The 16989-nt window shown below is 40.8% G+C and overlaps 2 protein-coding genes across 3 annotated transcripts; one reads left to right on the top strand and one right to left on the bottom strand.

Moving 5' to 3' along the window:
* Positions 1 to 601: 601 nt before the first annotated feature.
* On the bottom strand, positions 602 to 9025 carry LOC311036216 (uncharacterized protein). Of its 2 annotated transcripts, none has more exons than XM_084044769.1 (2): positions 8756 to 9025; positions 602 to 1926 (listed from the first exon to the last, which is right to left on the bottom strand). In XM_084044769.1, the coding sequence occupies exons 1-2, from the start codon at positions 8934 to 8936 to the stop codon at positions 1073 to 1075; spliced, it is 1035 nt and encodes a 344-aa protein (XP_083900895.1). In that variant the 5' UTR covers positions 8937 to 9025; the 3' UTR covers positions 602 to 1072. The 2 variants fall into 2 exon arrangements, with proteins under 2 accessions (XP_083900895.1, XP_083900896.1); XM_084044770.1 differs by lacking the exon at positions 8756 to 9025 and adding an exon at positions 3845 to 4080.
* A 1027-nt stretch (positions 9026 to 10052) lies between these two features.
* Positions 10053 to 12616, top strand: LOC311036379 (uncharacterized protein; the record flags this gene model as incomplete). The annotated part of the gene is made up of 2 exons (XM_084045024.1): positions 10053 to 10070; positions 11441 to 12616. The coding sequence occupies 2 exons, from the start codon at positions 10053 to 10055 to the stop codon at positions 12035 to 12037; spliced, it is 615 nt and encodes a 204-aa protein (XP_083901150.1). The 3' UTR covers positions 12038 to 12616.
* Positions 12617 to 16989: the final 4373 nt, after the last annotated feature.

Here is a 16989-nt window from a genome sequence, read left to right as displayed (position 1 = left end):
ATCGGCTATTTCTTCAGAATATTCACCGAATGATCGCCTACTATGACGGGGTCCACTCATAATTCAGACATCCCAGTATTAGGGACGGTTAGGTTAGTGTGTGGCTAGGGTTAGGGATAGGGTTAGTTATAATGGGGCCAGGCTGAATAATGACATGGCACCACATGCCCGGAATAGGGATGCTAGGGTTCATGTGGTTAAATAATACACTGTGATTCTCCATCGACACAATCTATCAACACACATCTGCAGCATGGTGGCAAAATAGGTTTGTTTCTGTTATTCAGAACCGGATTTCGCACAAGGAACATTGACATTGCCCGTGTGACTTGTCATTTAACTTAAGATATGAATGAATCTAAAGCTTCAAGATGTTTTGACCTGACATCTGTCTGACGTGCTGTGCTGTCTTCTCTTTCTCGGAATAGGGACGGATGACTCGTCAGATAAATTAACAGGAAATAGATGTGCTGTATAAATAGTTATTAAAGTTATTAACATCACAACAGACATGGGTGTTACTTGTAAGGACATTTATTTTATTTATCAAGCATGCAAAATCTCACAACTACTATAAGTTAAATGGTGCAGATACATTCTCATAGGTATTATTTATAGCAAGTCTTCAGAATCTGTGGTATCAAAAATCATTACAAAACCTGCCAACCCTCCCCTTGCAATAACAAAGACTGTGATTCAGTAACAGAAGCATACCTTCCAGATTGTCTTCCTAATTAAAATATTAAAATCAACATTTTAATATACCTACAGATTCACTATGAATCTGTAGGTAAGAAACCTTATACAAATAAAATAAACACCCAGAGTGGAATTTCCCTTCCAGGGTCAGAGTGTAAATTGTGTTTATAGGTCACATTTTATTTTCCCCAGTACGTCTGCACACCACATGTATTAATGTATTGTATTGTATTATAAGTACATATTAGCAGATAAAGGTTTCTTCCCACACACAAATAATACATTGTACTGACGTATTTGATCATGTTGAGACCAGATCAAATTGTGTGATTCCTCTGCTATGACTTGTCAATGCCACAGTATGTATGACATGTCAGCTCAGGTGGCCTCCTTGAGAAAAGCATTTGTTCTCACCTGTATGAATCCTCATGTGTCTCTTCAGGTGCTCTTTTCGATTAAAACTCTTGCCACAAACTGCACAATAAAAGGGTTTTTCACCTGTATGAGTCCGCATGTGTTTTCTCAGATCACTCGTGTCACCAAAACCTTTATCACAAACCACGCAACTAAAGGACTTCTCCCCCGTATGAATCCTCATGTGTTTCTTCAGGTGTGTGCTTCGACTGAAGCGTTTACCACACACCGTACAACTGAAGGGCCTCTCTCCCGTATGAGTCCTTATGTGCATCTTAAGATTTCCCTTTCGGTTAAAAGTTTTACCACAAACCGTACAACCAAATGTTTTCCCCCCCGTGTGTGTTCTCGCAGACGGAGTTTGTTGCGACGAAATCAGGTCCTGGGACAGCTTGTTTCTCAAATACAATCTTTGTCCTTCCACGGTATGTGTCTCGTTGTGTGATGTCAGTGACCGATCTTCTCTGGTCTCCTCCCAGTCAACACTGTCTTCAGTGTCAGATTCAGAACAGTTTGAAGAGATGAGCTGGACATCGTTAGCTGGTTGTGATGCTCCATAGTTCTCTACGTCAGCTTGTGTTTTCACGTGTTCATTTGAAGTGCTGGTTAGATGCTCTGTCTCTCTATTTTCATTATATTCACTTTTCACCGCTAGTAATGTCATCGTCGACCCCTCAGCCTCCTCTGTTCTGGGAAATAGCTCCTCCCGTTCCTCCTTAATCTGTGGAGGCTGTGGTTCCTCTTGGAGCAGATCGGGCCTCCTCTCCTCCTGTTGCTCAGGTGATGCCTCCTCTTCACAGGCTGGAAGGAAGTCTAGGCAGAATGAGAAATGAGAGAAACAGTGTGATTAGGGATGGGACGATAATTGTCATCATCATTTATGGTGATAAAAGAACACTCACAATAATCGTATCGCGCAGATTTTAATTTATCATGAAATTGTCCTTCGTCATACACTAGGATGAATTAGCTTTTGTTGAGCTGCAAATTCAGGCCCACTTAAACCCTCTATACTCGATAAGACAAGCCTGTAAAGCAGTGGTTCTCAGACTTTTTCATGTCATGGACCCCCAAATTGACACTTACTAGCCCGCGGACGCCCCATTTGAAAAGATATACCAAGGACCCCCAAAAGAGAAGATCTTTACGGCTCTAGCAGAGATTCTCAACCATTTTAATTTCAAGGTCCCCCAGTTTGACATGCATTAGGCTACGGACCCCCATTCAATGGCATTTCTATCTCTGGGACCCCAATTTATATTGTAAAATCAATGTTAATTTAACTCTGAGAGTGTACAAATGGAAACAAATGGACCCGTTAGGGTCCATTTGGTTCCATTTGTACACTGTCAGAGTTACAGACCCAAAAGGGTCCATTTGGTCCTATCCATCATTTAGCTGGGGACCCCCTGGAACCCCCTCAAGTACCCTGGGGGTCCCCGGACCCCACTTTGAGAACTTTTGAGATGCTGTAAAGAACTCATTTGGTACGCTCTTATTTCACTCCACACAAATCGAGCGTTCCCCCCAGAATAGGGATGCTGGGGGTTCAAGTGGTTAACAAAAGTGGCATTTGAAGTTTTAAGCATATTTTGATTATTGCGATAATATCGTTGGTTCGGTTGCAATAATTTTTTCCACAATAATCGTTACATGTAATTTTCATATCGTCCCACGATCATCCCTACGTGTGATGATCAATATGTGCATACAATAAACAGCGTGCCTCTGTAGACACATGAGGACATTATGAGAAGACAGGATGAAGGGAGAATGGATAAACGTCTGGCTGTCAGTCCATTGCGTATAATAATACAAAAAAATCTTAATTAGTTCGGAAACATCATTTTGTAACGACAACAAAAAGACCTATCATAAAAAATGTAAATCCTATCCTGAACCCAGTAACGTGAATCGTGTCGAATCCTGAATTGAGTGAATCGATAGCTCCCCAACACACTCTCTCTCTCTCTCTCTCTCTCTCTCTCTCTCTCTCTCTCTCTCTCTCTCTCGCACACGCACACGCACACACACACACACACACACACATTTGAAATATGTATTTATGTCCACATAAACAGAAGTACAAGATGTACAAAGGACATAAACACTGCCAGTACAGTCAGATAAAGGGAAAACAGCCAGTTACACACACACACACACACACACACACACACACACGCGCACACACACACACACACACACACACACACACACACACACACACACACACACACACACACACACACACTGCACATGAGGGGGCAGAACTGATAGACAGATGGCCATGTTTCCCATCAGGATCACATTGTGTGAAGTATTAAAAATGGCATTACTGTCATCATGGGATTGCTATAAAAGAATACACTCCCATAAGACCAGATACTATGCCTAGATTTCTTTAAGCAAACTGCTTGTAGTACAATATGTAACATATGTCATAATCAATGTCATATTACTGATTCCCCTACTAGTCAAATGTTGCATTGCATCTTCTAATGCAACATATTATGGAACCGGCTGAGGACCGAGGCGAATTAAATACTTTTTTCAACTCGTTGGATAGCTTTTATTGCTAGATAGAACTTAAAACATCTGTGAGCGTTTCAGAAAACCTTTCTAGCTTCTAAATATGGGGCTAGTCCGCATAGAAAGCGGATCCACACATATCGTGTTGGCATTACAATGACAGTGTGAATTAAAGGGTAAATGGTTATGACTTGTGACAGACCTGTCAGGTCAGAGGTAACCTGAGGAGTGAGGATCTCCAGCTGTCTGTGTGTCTCATCTATGTGTTGTTGGTATTGTACTATAGTTGTGACAAACACAGCTAATATGTCCTCTGCGACGGCGCTCAGTCGTTCATTGACGAACAGCCTCAACGTCTCTATGTCACACATTGTTACTTTAGTTCAAAAATAATAATAATCAGTCTCTGTTGATTATCGACAGAATCACTGCATGTTTTTTTTTTCTACATACGTAAACAATGAGAATAACGTCCGGGTCGGTCGATGATGTTGCGCGCATTGTAAGTTACAGACTGGGCTCAATTCACGTTGTGGTTTGCAGATCCGGTCTAGAGCGGATAAGGAAACTAGGAGTGTTTATGCATGAGTAATGCGTCTCGAAATGGCCGGATACAGTAGGCGGGCTCTAGACCGGATCTGAGTAGAAGTCACGTGGACGTTGTAAAGACTGATCGTGTTGGTCGTGTTGGATGCTTGTCCGCCCCCTGCTGGACATAGGTCAACACTGCTGCATTTGAACGTCATAGCCTACAGTACTTTGTTGGTATGGTATGGATGCTGTCTGTATTGTTTGACATTTTTTGCAGAAAATCATTAAATAGGCTACATTTTCAAGGGTTCTTTGCATTACTTGGTGTAACTTTAGGATGCTGCCATTAAGGCGTGATGTATATTCAATGATGTATTTATTTACTGTAAATAGATTGTACATTTACACTTTACATTGATTTATTGATGACTGCACATATGTAAACTCATTCATCCAGAGACCCAGTGCAGATTTAGTGTCTATAGTGTCTAGTGTTGTTATTTAAGTCTATTGTTTAATCTCATTTGTATTTTATTTTTACTCTTACTACCGTTGCAGTGGATTTTAAAAATAGGCCAGAAAATACAGAGCCATCTCTACTCAAAGGCATACAGCATCACCAACCTACCTAGCCCATACAATATATTGAATTTAGATTTCCCCAGATGTAGTATTGTCTCTGACCATCTGGCTACGCGAGAGTCTAACCATACTAGCAGTGCTTAAACTTAAAAGGTTCCTCGGCCAATAAGCCAAAATGCCGTAATACAGGGGTCTTCAACGTTTTCAGGCCAAGGACCCCCTAGCTGAGAGAAAGATGAAGCAGGGACCCCCTCCTCTATATTGTATGAAATTGTGTGTTCAGATCATTTTTTGCTGCTCTTTTTTCCCCTCTACACCTATAACTCTTTGCCAAAAATAGCCGATCTACAAGCTCACAACGCCTCGCGTTGTGAGCTTATAGATAGATCTGCTATTTTTATTTTTGGCTATTTTTGGCAGAAAAGGGATGCTAGGGCTCAAGAAAAAAAAATCATAAAAAAAAAAAAATCATATCACACAAAGATTTGGTGGACTCTTAAAAAATCTTAAAAATGTTTTCTAAATCCTAACAGTTTTCTTTTTTTAAATATAAAAGATATTTTTTCACTTTTTTTCAAAAATGGCAGATCTACAAGCTCATAGCGCGGCACTCGTTTTTTTTTTTCAGAAAACCATTCTAAACGGGCTTTGTTTTCAAGGGTTCTTTGCATTATTTGGTGTAACATGAAGATGCTGTGTTTAGAGTATTCACTGTTAATAGACTTTTCATTCATACTTAACTTTATGACTGCACGTGTGTGAACTCATTCATTCAGAGACCCAGTGCATATGTCTAGTGTCAGAATTCAAGTCTATTTTTTATTATCTTAGTTTTATTATATTATCTGTACTCTTAGTACTGTTGCTGCTAACAGGGGATTTAAAACAAAATAGGCCATACAAATCTCTGCTCAAAGGTTAACGTATGGCCAGGGCTAAAACCAAGGCTATGTAAAGAAGAAAAGGACACAGGTTAAATTACACTTTCTTTGCCCAATAATTATGCAGCTGGCTGATTCGTAAAGCACTGGGTGGAAAATACGGAAGGTTGATGGAATGCATTTAAGTTAATGAGAGCCTAGAACGCTGTTACTGAGGTATCTAAGTAGCTCACATTACGTTTCTGACTGGTGCAGTATAGGCTGCCTAACCTGGAAACCTGATGTGCCAAGAGTACATCTCAACTACTACTAGGCCAAGTACCTCCACTGCACTATTCAGCCCCCACGTTTTTAAATAAATATTGAAGACTTTAAGTCCTCCTGTGATGTTCTTTCACAGTAATTCATTAAGTCTCTCAGCTATCATACGTTCAACGGAGCAAACATTCTCCATGGTATTGTAAAGACACAAGCTTTGCTCATCTGTGGAATAAGCCTTAACAATGGTTGTTTGAGGAATTACTCTGTATTAGCAACAACTTGCTAAACACCCATAACACAGTAAAACATTTTTTTAAATCTTTAATTAATTAGAAAAGACAGAAGGGGTAATCAAAACATTCATGTCAGTTATAGTGTCATGGCCAAAACACAACGTAAACATAAAATGTAATTGAATTACACAAACACTACACATATAGTCCCATAACATAATTCCTCCTCAACACATTCCAATAGTAAAAAACAAAAACACACACACACACACACACAGATACTGTATGCAGTCTAGTAAAGTACATCATATTTTAATTTTCCTCAGATGTCTGCACACCACATATATTCATTGACTTCATATTTGCGCTGGGTAGTGACAGGTGTATTGGGAGTGGTGGCAGTAGCTCAGTGGGTAGTGAGGCCATCTTCTGGTAATCAGAAGGTCACTGGTTCACGCCCCAGTCTATAGTGTCAAATTGTCCTTCAGCAAGACACCTAACCTGTAGCTTCTCCCCCTGAGCACACATCATAACCATCTCAGCAGCCATGAGCTAAGTCAGTGGTTCTCAAACTTCATGTCAAAGACCCCCAAATGAATATGCATTTGGCTGCGGACCCCCACATAAGATTTGTGTCGTTAAAACGTTTAAAGAATATTCCAAATTCGTCCCATTTTTCAAGAAGAAAGCAGATCTACAAGCCCACAAAGCATTACATCGTGACGCGTTGTGAGCTTGTAGATCGGCTATTTTCAAATAGCCGATGTACAGTAAATAGGATTAAAGTGGTTAGACAGATTTTGCTGCTATATTATTACACATTTTGCTGCCCGTGTGTATCTTCAGATGTGAGCTTCGACTAAAGCGCTTGCCACAAAGTGTACAACGGAAGGGCCCCCGCTTCATATGAGTCCTTGTGTGCCTCTTAAGATTTCCATTTCGGTTAAACGTTTTACCACAAACTGTACAACTAAATGTTCTTTCCATCGCATGTGCTCTCATGGATGGAGTTTGTTGCCAGTCATCGCTGTCTTCGGTGTCAGATTCAGAACAGCGTGAAGAGACGAGGTGGACATCGTTACTTGGTTGTGATGCTCCGCGGTTCTCTACGTCGGCTTGTGTTTTCACGTGTTTGGTCGAGTTGCTGGCTAGAGGCTCCGTCTGTCTGTTTTCAATATATTCACTTTTCACCGCTAGCAACGTCATCGTCGACCCCTCATCCTCCTCTGGTCTGGGAAATAGCTCCTCCCGTTCCTCCTTAATCTGTGGAGGCTGTGGTTCCTCTTGGAGCAGATCGGGCCTCCTCTCCTCCTGTTGCTCAGGTGATGATGACTCCTCTTCACAGGCTGGGAGGATGTCTAGGAGGCAGAATGAGAAATGAGAGAAACAGTGACGCTTAATATTTATTCAGACAAAAGTCTCCCCTTATCGTTTTGTAGTAGCAGTGGTGTTGATGGTTTGGAGGTAATATTTAAGATAGAAAACAACTATAAAAGCACAGGCAGCCTTATATACTGCACCCTACATTTACACACTTGACTAACGCAGGGGTGTGACACCCCTGCGTTAGTCATTTTAAGGCCACAGGCAAGATTGGGAAAAATGATATTTTATCAAGGCCAGACCTAGCCTTGACATAAGACTGTGATGACCGTCTTGAATTGATCCAAGGCTAGGCCAGACCCATTGTGCACAAGCAGTGGTGTGTAAAGTAACTAAGTCAATGTACTCAAGTACTGTACTTAAGTACACTTTTGAGGATTTTTTACTTTACTGGAGTATTCACAATTTTCAATATTTTGTATTTCTACTCCACTACATCTGAGGCAAATATTGTACTTTTACTCCACTACAATTATTTGACAACTTTAGTTACTAGTTACTTTGAAGATTTTTAGTTACTAGTTGATTTGCAGATCTACAAGCTCACAATGCATCGCATTGAGAGCTTGTAATCAAAAGATTGTTGTACATATTGAACTTGTGAAATCTCCACAATGAGGACTTTTACTTTTGGTGCTTAAAGTATATTTTGATGCCAATACCTTTATACTTTTACTCAAGTACACTTTGAATAGTGGACATTTACTTGAAACAGAGTCATTTTACATTGTGGTATTGATACTTTTATTTAAGTAAAAAATGTGAGTAGTTTTTCCACCACTACTAACACTTGATCCTGTACTTCAGTGGTTTTCAACCAGTGGTCATTGAGGGAGTTCCAGGGGGTCCCCAGCTAAATGATGGATAGGAACCAAATGAACCCTTATGAGTCTGTAACTCTGAGAGCGTACAAATGGAACCAAATGGACCCGTTAGGGTCCATTTGGTTCCATTTGTACGCTCTCAGAGTTAAATCAACATTGATTGTATAATAAAAATCGGGGTCCCAGAGATAGAAATGCCTTTACATGGGGGTCTGTAGCCCTAATGCATGTCAAACTGGGGGTCCTTGAAATTAAAATGGTTGAGAATCACTGCTAGAGCCTTTAAAATCATCTCTTATTGGGGGGTCCCTGGCATAACTTTTCAAATGGGGGGTCCCTGGGCTAATGTGTGTCAATTTGGGGGTCCTTGACGCAAAAAAAGGTTGAAAACCACTGCTGTACTTGATCCTGTACTTACTTTTTCCACCACTGATGACCTGTGACAGAGTTGCCAGGTCAGAGGTGACTCCATGTCTGTGTGTCTCATCTATGTGTTGTTGGTATTGTACTATAGTTGTGACAAACACAGCTAATATGTCCTCTGCGACGGCGCTCAGTCGTTCATTGACGAACAGCCTCAACTTCTCTATGTCACACATTGTTACTTTAGTTGAAAAATAATAAACAAACAACAAGCTGTTTGTTCTTTTACTGACAGAATCATTGAAAGATTCCACCACATGCGACGAACATAAACAATGAGAATAACTTCCGGGTCGACATTATGTTGTATGGTCATGTGACGCTTGTCCGCCCCCTGCTGCTGGGAGACGGGTATTGCAGCAGATCGCAGCCGCGCACGCAGCGTTGCCAGATTTTTTGGCAGGTCTATGAAAACAAGCCCAAAAGAAGCGGCCACATGAGCGCTTTAAACCTACTACTACAAGCTCTGCTATTTTCAAATAAATCTTGAAATAACATGTGGAATATTTGGAATATTAAAAAAAAAAAAATCTAACACAAATCTGATACGGGGCACAAAACACAAAACAAAACATCTTCAGATGGGGTTTAGGATTAAGGACGAAATACGAATACATATTCATTTGGTGGTCCATGATTTGAAAACAACTGGTTTAAATAATAATAATTGAAAACAAGCCTAACTAAGCATTTACACCTTAGAAACCAGCCCTAAAAAAACGCCGGAACTACAAATAATGTAATTTACAAGCAACTTTACAGAAAGACAAATCCTAAAGTCACTTATAATAAAAAGACATGGCAACCCTAAGCCTTGTACAACGGCAAGTCTACAGGGTCAAAAAATAACATATACAGTGTTGCCATGTCCGCTTATTATAAGCGACGTCGGGCTTATTTTACTGTAAAGTCGTATTGGTAGTTGCGGGTTGCATTTTTGGGGCTTGTTTCTAAAGTGTAGTTGTTTAGTTGTTTATTTGGGCTTGTTTCCAATGTTTTACATTATTATTTAAACCAGTGGTTCTCAAATATTTTCATGAAAATGTTTTGTGCCCAGGGAGCATTTGTGTTGTTACATGTTTCAAAAACATTCCAAATATTATTATTATCTTATTGCAAGAGTTTTGGGAAATAATAGCAGATCTACAAGCTTGTAGATAGACTATTTTCAAATAGCCAATGTAGGTTTAAAGTGCTTATGTGGCCCACTTGCTTCTATTGGTCTTGTTTTCCTAGACCTGGTTGCTTATTTCTCTCACAAAACCTGGCAACGCTAAGCATAAACAACAAACATGGTGGCTAAGGACGAGGTGGGTGTTTTTTTTTCCTTCCCCGTCTAAATAAATAAAGACTTTAAACTATCTAATGTACATTTCAACTCTCAGATGCACATGTTTAACTCTCCAGGTGTACATGTGTAACTCTCAAATGTGCAATTTTAGCCACACGGATAGTTTGTTAGAAACGTTAGAAACATTAGAAACGTTACATACCTTGTGTCCCTTGGGTCAACACCAGCCCTCTCATTTACAGTCCTAACATCTACACATTAACGTTCATATTTCAACTACAAAGTGCTTACCCCATGACCACAGATGTTACAATTATGTTCGGGCCTCTCACAAGTACCCGTATCATCCGTATTGTTCAATAAAAAAAGCATTCTAATCCGATTGGTGGCCATTTCCCCATATAGTTGTTGAGTGCAATACACCTACTAACCGATAGGGTCGCGTGGTCGAAAGCTTAATGGAGAAAATGTCTGGAAAATGGCCGCCGGTCGGATTAAAATGCTTTTTATTGAACAATACGGACGATACGGGCACTTCCGAGAGCCCGAACATAATTGTAACATCTGTGACCATGAGGTCAGCACTTTATTTTTGAAATGTGAACGTTTATGTAGATGTACAGACTGTAAATAGAGAAAGTGCAAACACCAGGTTGAAGTTCGGCCATGACGCTCGTCGACGAGCGTCGTGATCCATTAAACATTGTAGTGTTGTTGACAACAAATGCATGAATGAATTACTTTATTGCAGTGGTGGAAAAAGTACTCAATTGTTTTACTTAAGTAAAAGTATGAATACTGCAATGGAGAAGTACTCTGTTACAAGTAAAAGTCCGGAATTCAAAATAGCATCAAAATATTAAAGTACCAAAAGTAAAAGTACAAAAATGTTTGAAAATAGCAGATCTACAAGCTCACAACGTGTCGCAAGCTTGTAGATAAGTTATTTTCTCAAATATTTGCTTTTGGGGGGTCCCCGGAACAAAATATTTTGAGATGGGGGTCCGCGGACAAATACATATCATTTTGGGAGTCCTTGACAGTTTGAGAACCACTGACAAAAGAAACGTTTTTCAGAAAACTGTTAGATCTAGAAGACATTAATTGGCCTCAAGTCTCAAAGACAGGTGATCAGGTATCGTGATCAAGTTTCATTTTTTTCATCATTCTAGCCAAGTTGGTTTACATACTTTATGTTCAGGACAAAGTGCTACCAGCTTGTAGATCTGCTATTTTTGTAAAATCGTGAAAATTTGTGCAAATCTTTGAATATATATATATTTTTAAAGCGTTAGGATTTAGATTTTAATCGGCCTCAGGTCTTAATGGGTTAATTGTGCATTGAAAACCCTTGTCAGAGATTAAACGTTTTGACTGTTTTTGTCTCAGGTAGAAGAGAGGCCTCGAAAAAACAAAAAGCTAAGTGATGATCCCATCCCTGGCGGACAGGACGACGCATCTGATGACCGCAGCGGACAGGAGGACGACCGCAGCGGACAGGAGGACTGCAGCCCTGGCCTGGCCCTGGACAACCCTCCCCGCATAGTGCAGCGGGCAAAATCACGGACACACAGTAGCATTTGTCAATACTGCAATGTAGAGATGTTTACAAAAAACATGAAGTTACACATTTACAGGAAACACACGGACACTGCTGTCCGAGACATCAACGCCGTATGCAACGGCCGACCTGCCAGTGTCCCACCCTCTGCATCCCAGGCTGTGGGCCCACCCAGTGACGAGATCCCCGTCCAGCCCTCTACCAAACGACCTAAACGCAGGACAGAACAACAACAACAACAGGAGATGAATGGCCACCATAAGGGACTGCTTGAAGCTGCCCACAAGCCGTTGGATGAAGATGAATATTTCTTTTTAAGCTTGGTCCCTGCCTGCAAACGCATGGCTCCGAGAAAGAAGGCACAGCTTAAAGTAAATATAATGCAGATGGTTGCACAAGCCGAGTTTGACACTGATGACGAGTAGCAATAAAAGCAATCTTGGGCAAACTGTCTTTGTGTTATACCTGTCATTATGCACCTCTGTTGACAAGACACATTTAACTATAATCATGCAGTTTGTATAGAAATGTTAACTCCTACATGCAGCTTTGAGGATATGTTTTTTCATAAATTGCACAGCATGCTCTGATGACAAATTGTTTCAACACAGTACTCTGTCATGTGACAGTTTTGTATGTCAAGTTGCGTAAATAGCTGATCTAATGGGGATCGCTTTGCGAGCTTGTAGATCAGCTATTTTCAAATATTCAAAGTATAAGTATATAAGGCTGAAGTGGTTTAATGTACTGTATGTTTTTTTTAATAATAATCTAAATCTACAAAGTAACTAAAGTTTTCAAATAATTGTAGTGGAGTAAAAGTACAATATTTGCCTCTGAGATGTAGTGGAGTATAGGTAAAAGTATTGAAAATTGGAAATACTCCAGTAAAGTAAAAGTACCTCAAAATGTTACTTAAGTACAGTACTTTAGTAAATGTACTTAGTTACTTTCCACCACTGCACCAAAAGTTGTGAGCTTGTAGATCGGCTATTTTCATAATGTTTGCCTCTTTCTTACGTAATATTTTACAATTTGGCCAATTTGGTATTAAAAAGGTCTTGAAAGTTCTTAAATTGTAACTTTATAAATGTGCAGAGACTCTACACGTATACTGTTGGTTTGTTTACTGTTTAGTAAGAAAACAATGTTACACATGGAGCTAATCATCTGGGGGGCCCCCCAAAATAATTTGGGGACCCCCCCTGCCAGTTTGAGAACTACACCCCCCTGCAGGGCAAAGAAAACAATGTTTCACATAATAATCCACTGTGTACACAGTCACACACAACACAAGATAGTCCATCATCGCTTTAACGCCAGTAGATGGCGGTCATGCAACAGTATTGATTGATTGATGTACTTTATTTAGTAAGACATGAGAACATCAGTACATGGAAGTACAAATTCACAATACAAGGTCTACTAAACTGCATGGGAGACTCATTAAGCACTGAGCTTGTTTACGATGAGATCCCCATGCACACAAATCATGATGACATATAAGAGACAGACAGATATACACACTACTATACAGAATGTCATACTGGGGGGGGGGGGGGGGTTGGGGGGTAGGGTCTTCAACGTTTTCAGGCCAAGGACCCCCTAGCTGAGAGAGAGAGAGGAAGCAGGGACCCCCTCTATATTGTATAAAATTGTGACTTTTGCTGCTCTTTTTTTCCCTCTACACCAGGTCTTCAACAGGGGATCCAGGACCCCTAGGGGGTCCTCAGAGTTACTACAGGGGGTCCGCCAAATCTTTGTGTGATATGATAAAAAAAAATGTACATTAACCACTTGAACCCTAACATCCCTTTTCTGAGGAGAACTTTAGCCAAAAATAGCAGATCTACAAGTGTGAGCTTGTAGATCTGCTATTTTTGGCAAAGAGGTATAGGCCTAGGTGTAGAGGGAAAAAAGAGCAGACCAAGTAAACAAAAAAGGTTTAATCTGAAACATAATTTTATATAATATAGAGGGGGTCCCTGCTTCATCTCTCTCTCAACTAGGGGGTCCTTGGCCTGAAAACGTTGAAGACCCCTGCTCTACACCTACTCTTTGCCAAAAATAGCAGATCTACAAGCTCACAACGCCTTGCAGTGTTGTGAGGCGTTGTGAGCTTGTATACATTATATTATATATTATTATTTGGCGGACCCCCTGTAGTAACTCTGAGGACCCCCTAGGGGTCCCGGACCCCCTGTTGAAGACCCCTGCGTTAAGGTGATGATGGACCATCTTGTCTTGTGTGTTACTGTGAGTACAAGCAGTGGTATAAAGTAGCCTAACTTAAAGGGGAAATCCACCCCTTTTCAAGGGGGAACTTTTTTCTTATTTCCACACAACTCCTTTATGCTATATTAATGACATAGTTAAATATTGAAAAGGGGTGGATTTCCCCTTTAAGTATTTCTTTTGAGGCACTTTTACTTTACTGGAGTATGTGCCAGGGCTACTCTGTTCCTCGCCGAGCCGGCGAAAACTTCTGGGAACTCAGATTAGGGCTACTCCACTATTATTAGGGGGATGTGGGATCGATTTCTAATAATCTGTCCATGAATATGAAATAATAATAAAGTTGACTTGGTTGAAGAACCCAAACGCTCATGTGTGTCAATAAATAAATAACATAATTAATGCATTACATTATTTTTATTACACAGCACATAGCCTACAGTATATCCTGTTGAAACAAAGTTACAGCTATCTAACATAATATAAAGTAGGCCTAATAGCAGACCTGCTGTTCCACTGACTTGTGTGATTAAATGGCTTATATATACATTTCACTTTGACTGCAATCTCTTTGTTTGGTCAAATGTAATAAACATATTATTAAAATAAAGTATTTATCTTAGTCATTTATTAATCAAAACTAAGTGTGCTTTGTGAATGGAGACACAAAATGATGTGCTATTGTCAATAAATACTACCTAGAAAGTAAACACTCAGTGAATGCAGGTTATTGATAGTCGGACGTAACCACTCCCAGAGCCGTACATTACAATTTAAATGGCTCTGGAGTCTGGACACTCCCAGAGCCTATCCTTATATGGCTCTGGACACTCCCTCCCTAAGCAGGCTTCAAGCGGGATGTTTTAAAACCCTCCAGTAGCCCCGCCCCCTCTCACACACACACACACACACACACACACACACACACACTCCTGCTGCTGCAAACAGACAGACAGACAGACAGACAGACACGAGCTCGAGCTCTGTTTTGTTTGATAGTAAAACTAAAAAGAGTGAAATAAACAACCTATATAATGTAACTTTACACCACATGGAGGTATGAGTGGTGTTGTCTGGGTTGTTAGGAGGTTAACACTAGTCAAGTCACAACAACACAAGTGTGTTTGACTGACTGACTAATTATTGTCCGTCCGTCGTGTCAAAACAACTGCGTCACTGGTTTTGTTTCCAACTTGTGTTTATTGCCCAGGTGAGTTATTTAAGCTACCTACAGTTATAGCTGCTTTAAGCATTATTGACATTATTTGCAGGTATACGGTGTGTTGTGTTGTTGTCACTTTATTATTTTACTTGGTATTAAAAGCACAAACTATAGCCAGATATAACCTAAAGATGCAGTGAAGTGAATGTTGTTGTATTGACAACAACACATAAAGGTGGCACATAAAGGTAATGAACGCTGTGTGTTATTATTTCAGTTGTGGTTGAATTGGCGCGTGTGTGTGTGTGTGTGTGTGTGTGTGGCGCGCGCGCGCGCGTGCGTGTATGATTATACTGTATATGTGGCATATATGGTGCACTTTGGTTGATGCATGTGAGACCAGGGCACTTAGGCCCGGAAACAGGATACCAGACTACGCCACTCTGGGAGTTTCACCCAGAGAATATTCTATAATGCACAATACACATTGAATACTAGCCCACAGGTGGTTATAATAAGGAGGAGCAGAGACGTGCGTTTCCAGTTGAAAAGAGTACATTCGTTTTATTTATAATTAAGAGCAAAATAAGCAACAATCAATACGTCAAACTGGAAGGAGTCAAGTTCATGAACTGTAAGTTATATTTATTATCAATTACAAAGACTAAGTAAAAGGTAATTCACCATTTCAATCAAACAGTATCAAAAGGGATAAAAATGGGGCAATAGCCTAGAGTACCAGTAACCCGGGGGCATAGGTGTCCTTACACACAGCTGGGAGGCAGGGAGTGAGGGAGTGAGGAGAGAGGGGTTTCACCGCCACCAAAAGCGCACAAAACGGCACACGCACTAAAAGACAAGAGAAAACATGTTAAAAACAACACAACACTGAAATCTTAAAAGACTAAATCAGCATGCGGCCAAAACAGTAAATCATGCACTAAAACTAACACAAACTCCAATACAGCCTATCACCAGTGACCACCCACCTGTCGGGACTACAACTATAGCCCCCTAGTACTGGTACGGCCGGAGCCAAAGATACCTCAGTTTATACTGTTATATATATATATATATCTTTTATCAAGCAGCTGGTTTGCACAAACACAATAAATCAAAGTAAACAAAATCAAATAACCAAATCAAATAACCAAAAATAAACCTAAATCAAATAACCAAAATAATAAGGACAAAAACAGCAGCGGCAAACGGAGCTTCACCTAACAAAACAAACATGACATAATTAATAACCTGATCAATCACATAAAACAAGCTACAATGTGCGCAGCGCGACTGCCTTACCTCTATAAACAGTTAGAGCAGCACAGACTGGACAAACAGACAGACAGCACACCACGCACACCTCTCGCTCACAAAGAGAACAGGTCGGGAAGGGGGGAGCAGTGAGCACCTGCAGGATAGAACAGCATTAAGTTTTGCTAGGCTCACACATCAATATGCAGTTAACACATAGTTACATTCGGTACCTTAAATGAGACGCTGAACCGCGACGCTCCCGCACACAACCCACGACCAGGCAGACGGACAAACGCCAACTAACTAGCGGCTGCGTAGAGCTGCCTATTAATCAGCCTGGTGATTATGGGGGCGTTGCTTTGCGTTGCGTTGCCAGGGGCAACCAGAGTAGCTCAACCCACTACAATCTACCCCCTACTTTCTATCGGTGTCCCAACGATAAACTACAGACATTTATTTCCAGGGCCTAAACATAGAGTGCATACTGCCAGACCCAGGGACCCGAGAGGTTGCAGCCGTCGTCCCCCTTTGTCCCGCCGCCACGGGGAGATGGTGAGGGTTAGCATGCCTTCCAGCTGTTTCACGTTGACTTCTGCGTACGGAACTCAGTCCTGTATTACTGATGCCTTCCATGGGGTCAGTGATCTCGGTGCTTCCAGAAGGGGTGGCTACAGCAACCGGCCCGGGTACTGGTCTAGGTAGCTGGGGGGAGGTAACAGCTGG

The sequence above is a fragment of the Gymnoscopelus microlampas genome, assembly GCF_963454915.1.
Source record: "Gymnoscopelus microlampas genome assembly, chromosome: 20".
In the NCBI taxonomy this organism is placed as follows: Eukaryota; Metazoa; Chordata; class Actinopteri; order Myctophiformes; family Myctophidae; genus Gymnoscopelus; species Gymnoscopelus microlampas.
This window is presented reverse-complemented; position numbering and strand designations above follow the sequence as displayed.

What these genes read in the sequence shown, in the direction of transcription:
- LOC311036216 (XM_084044769.1), bottom strand. Translation starts at nt 8,936, where the DNA reads ATGTGTGACATAGAGAAGTTGAGGCTGTTCGTCAATGAACGACTGAGC. An exon ending in GGTCATCAGTGGTGGAAAAA is followed by an intron (nt 1,927 to 8,755) that starts GTAAGTACAGGA and finishes CATTCTGCCTAG; the next exon opens with ACTTCCTTCCAGCCTGTGAA.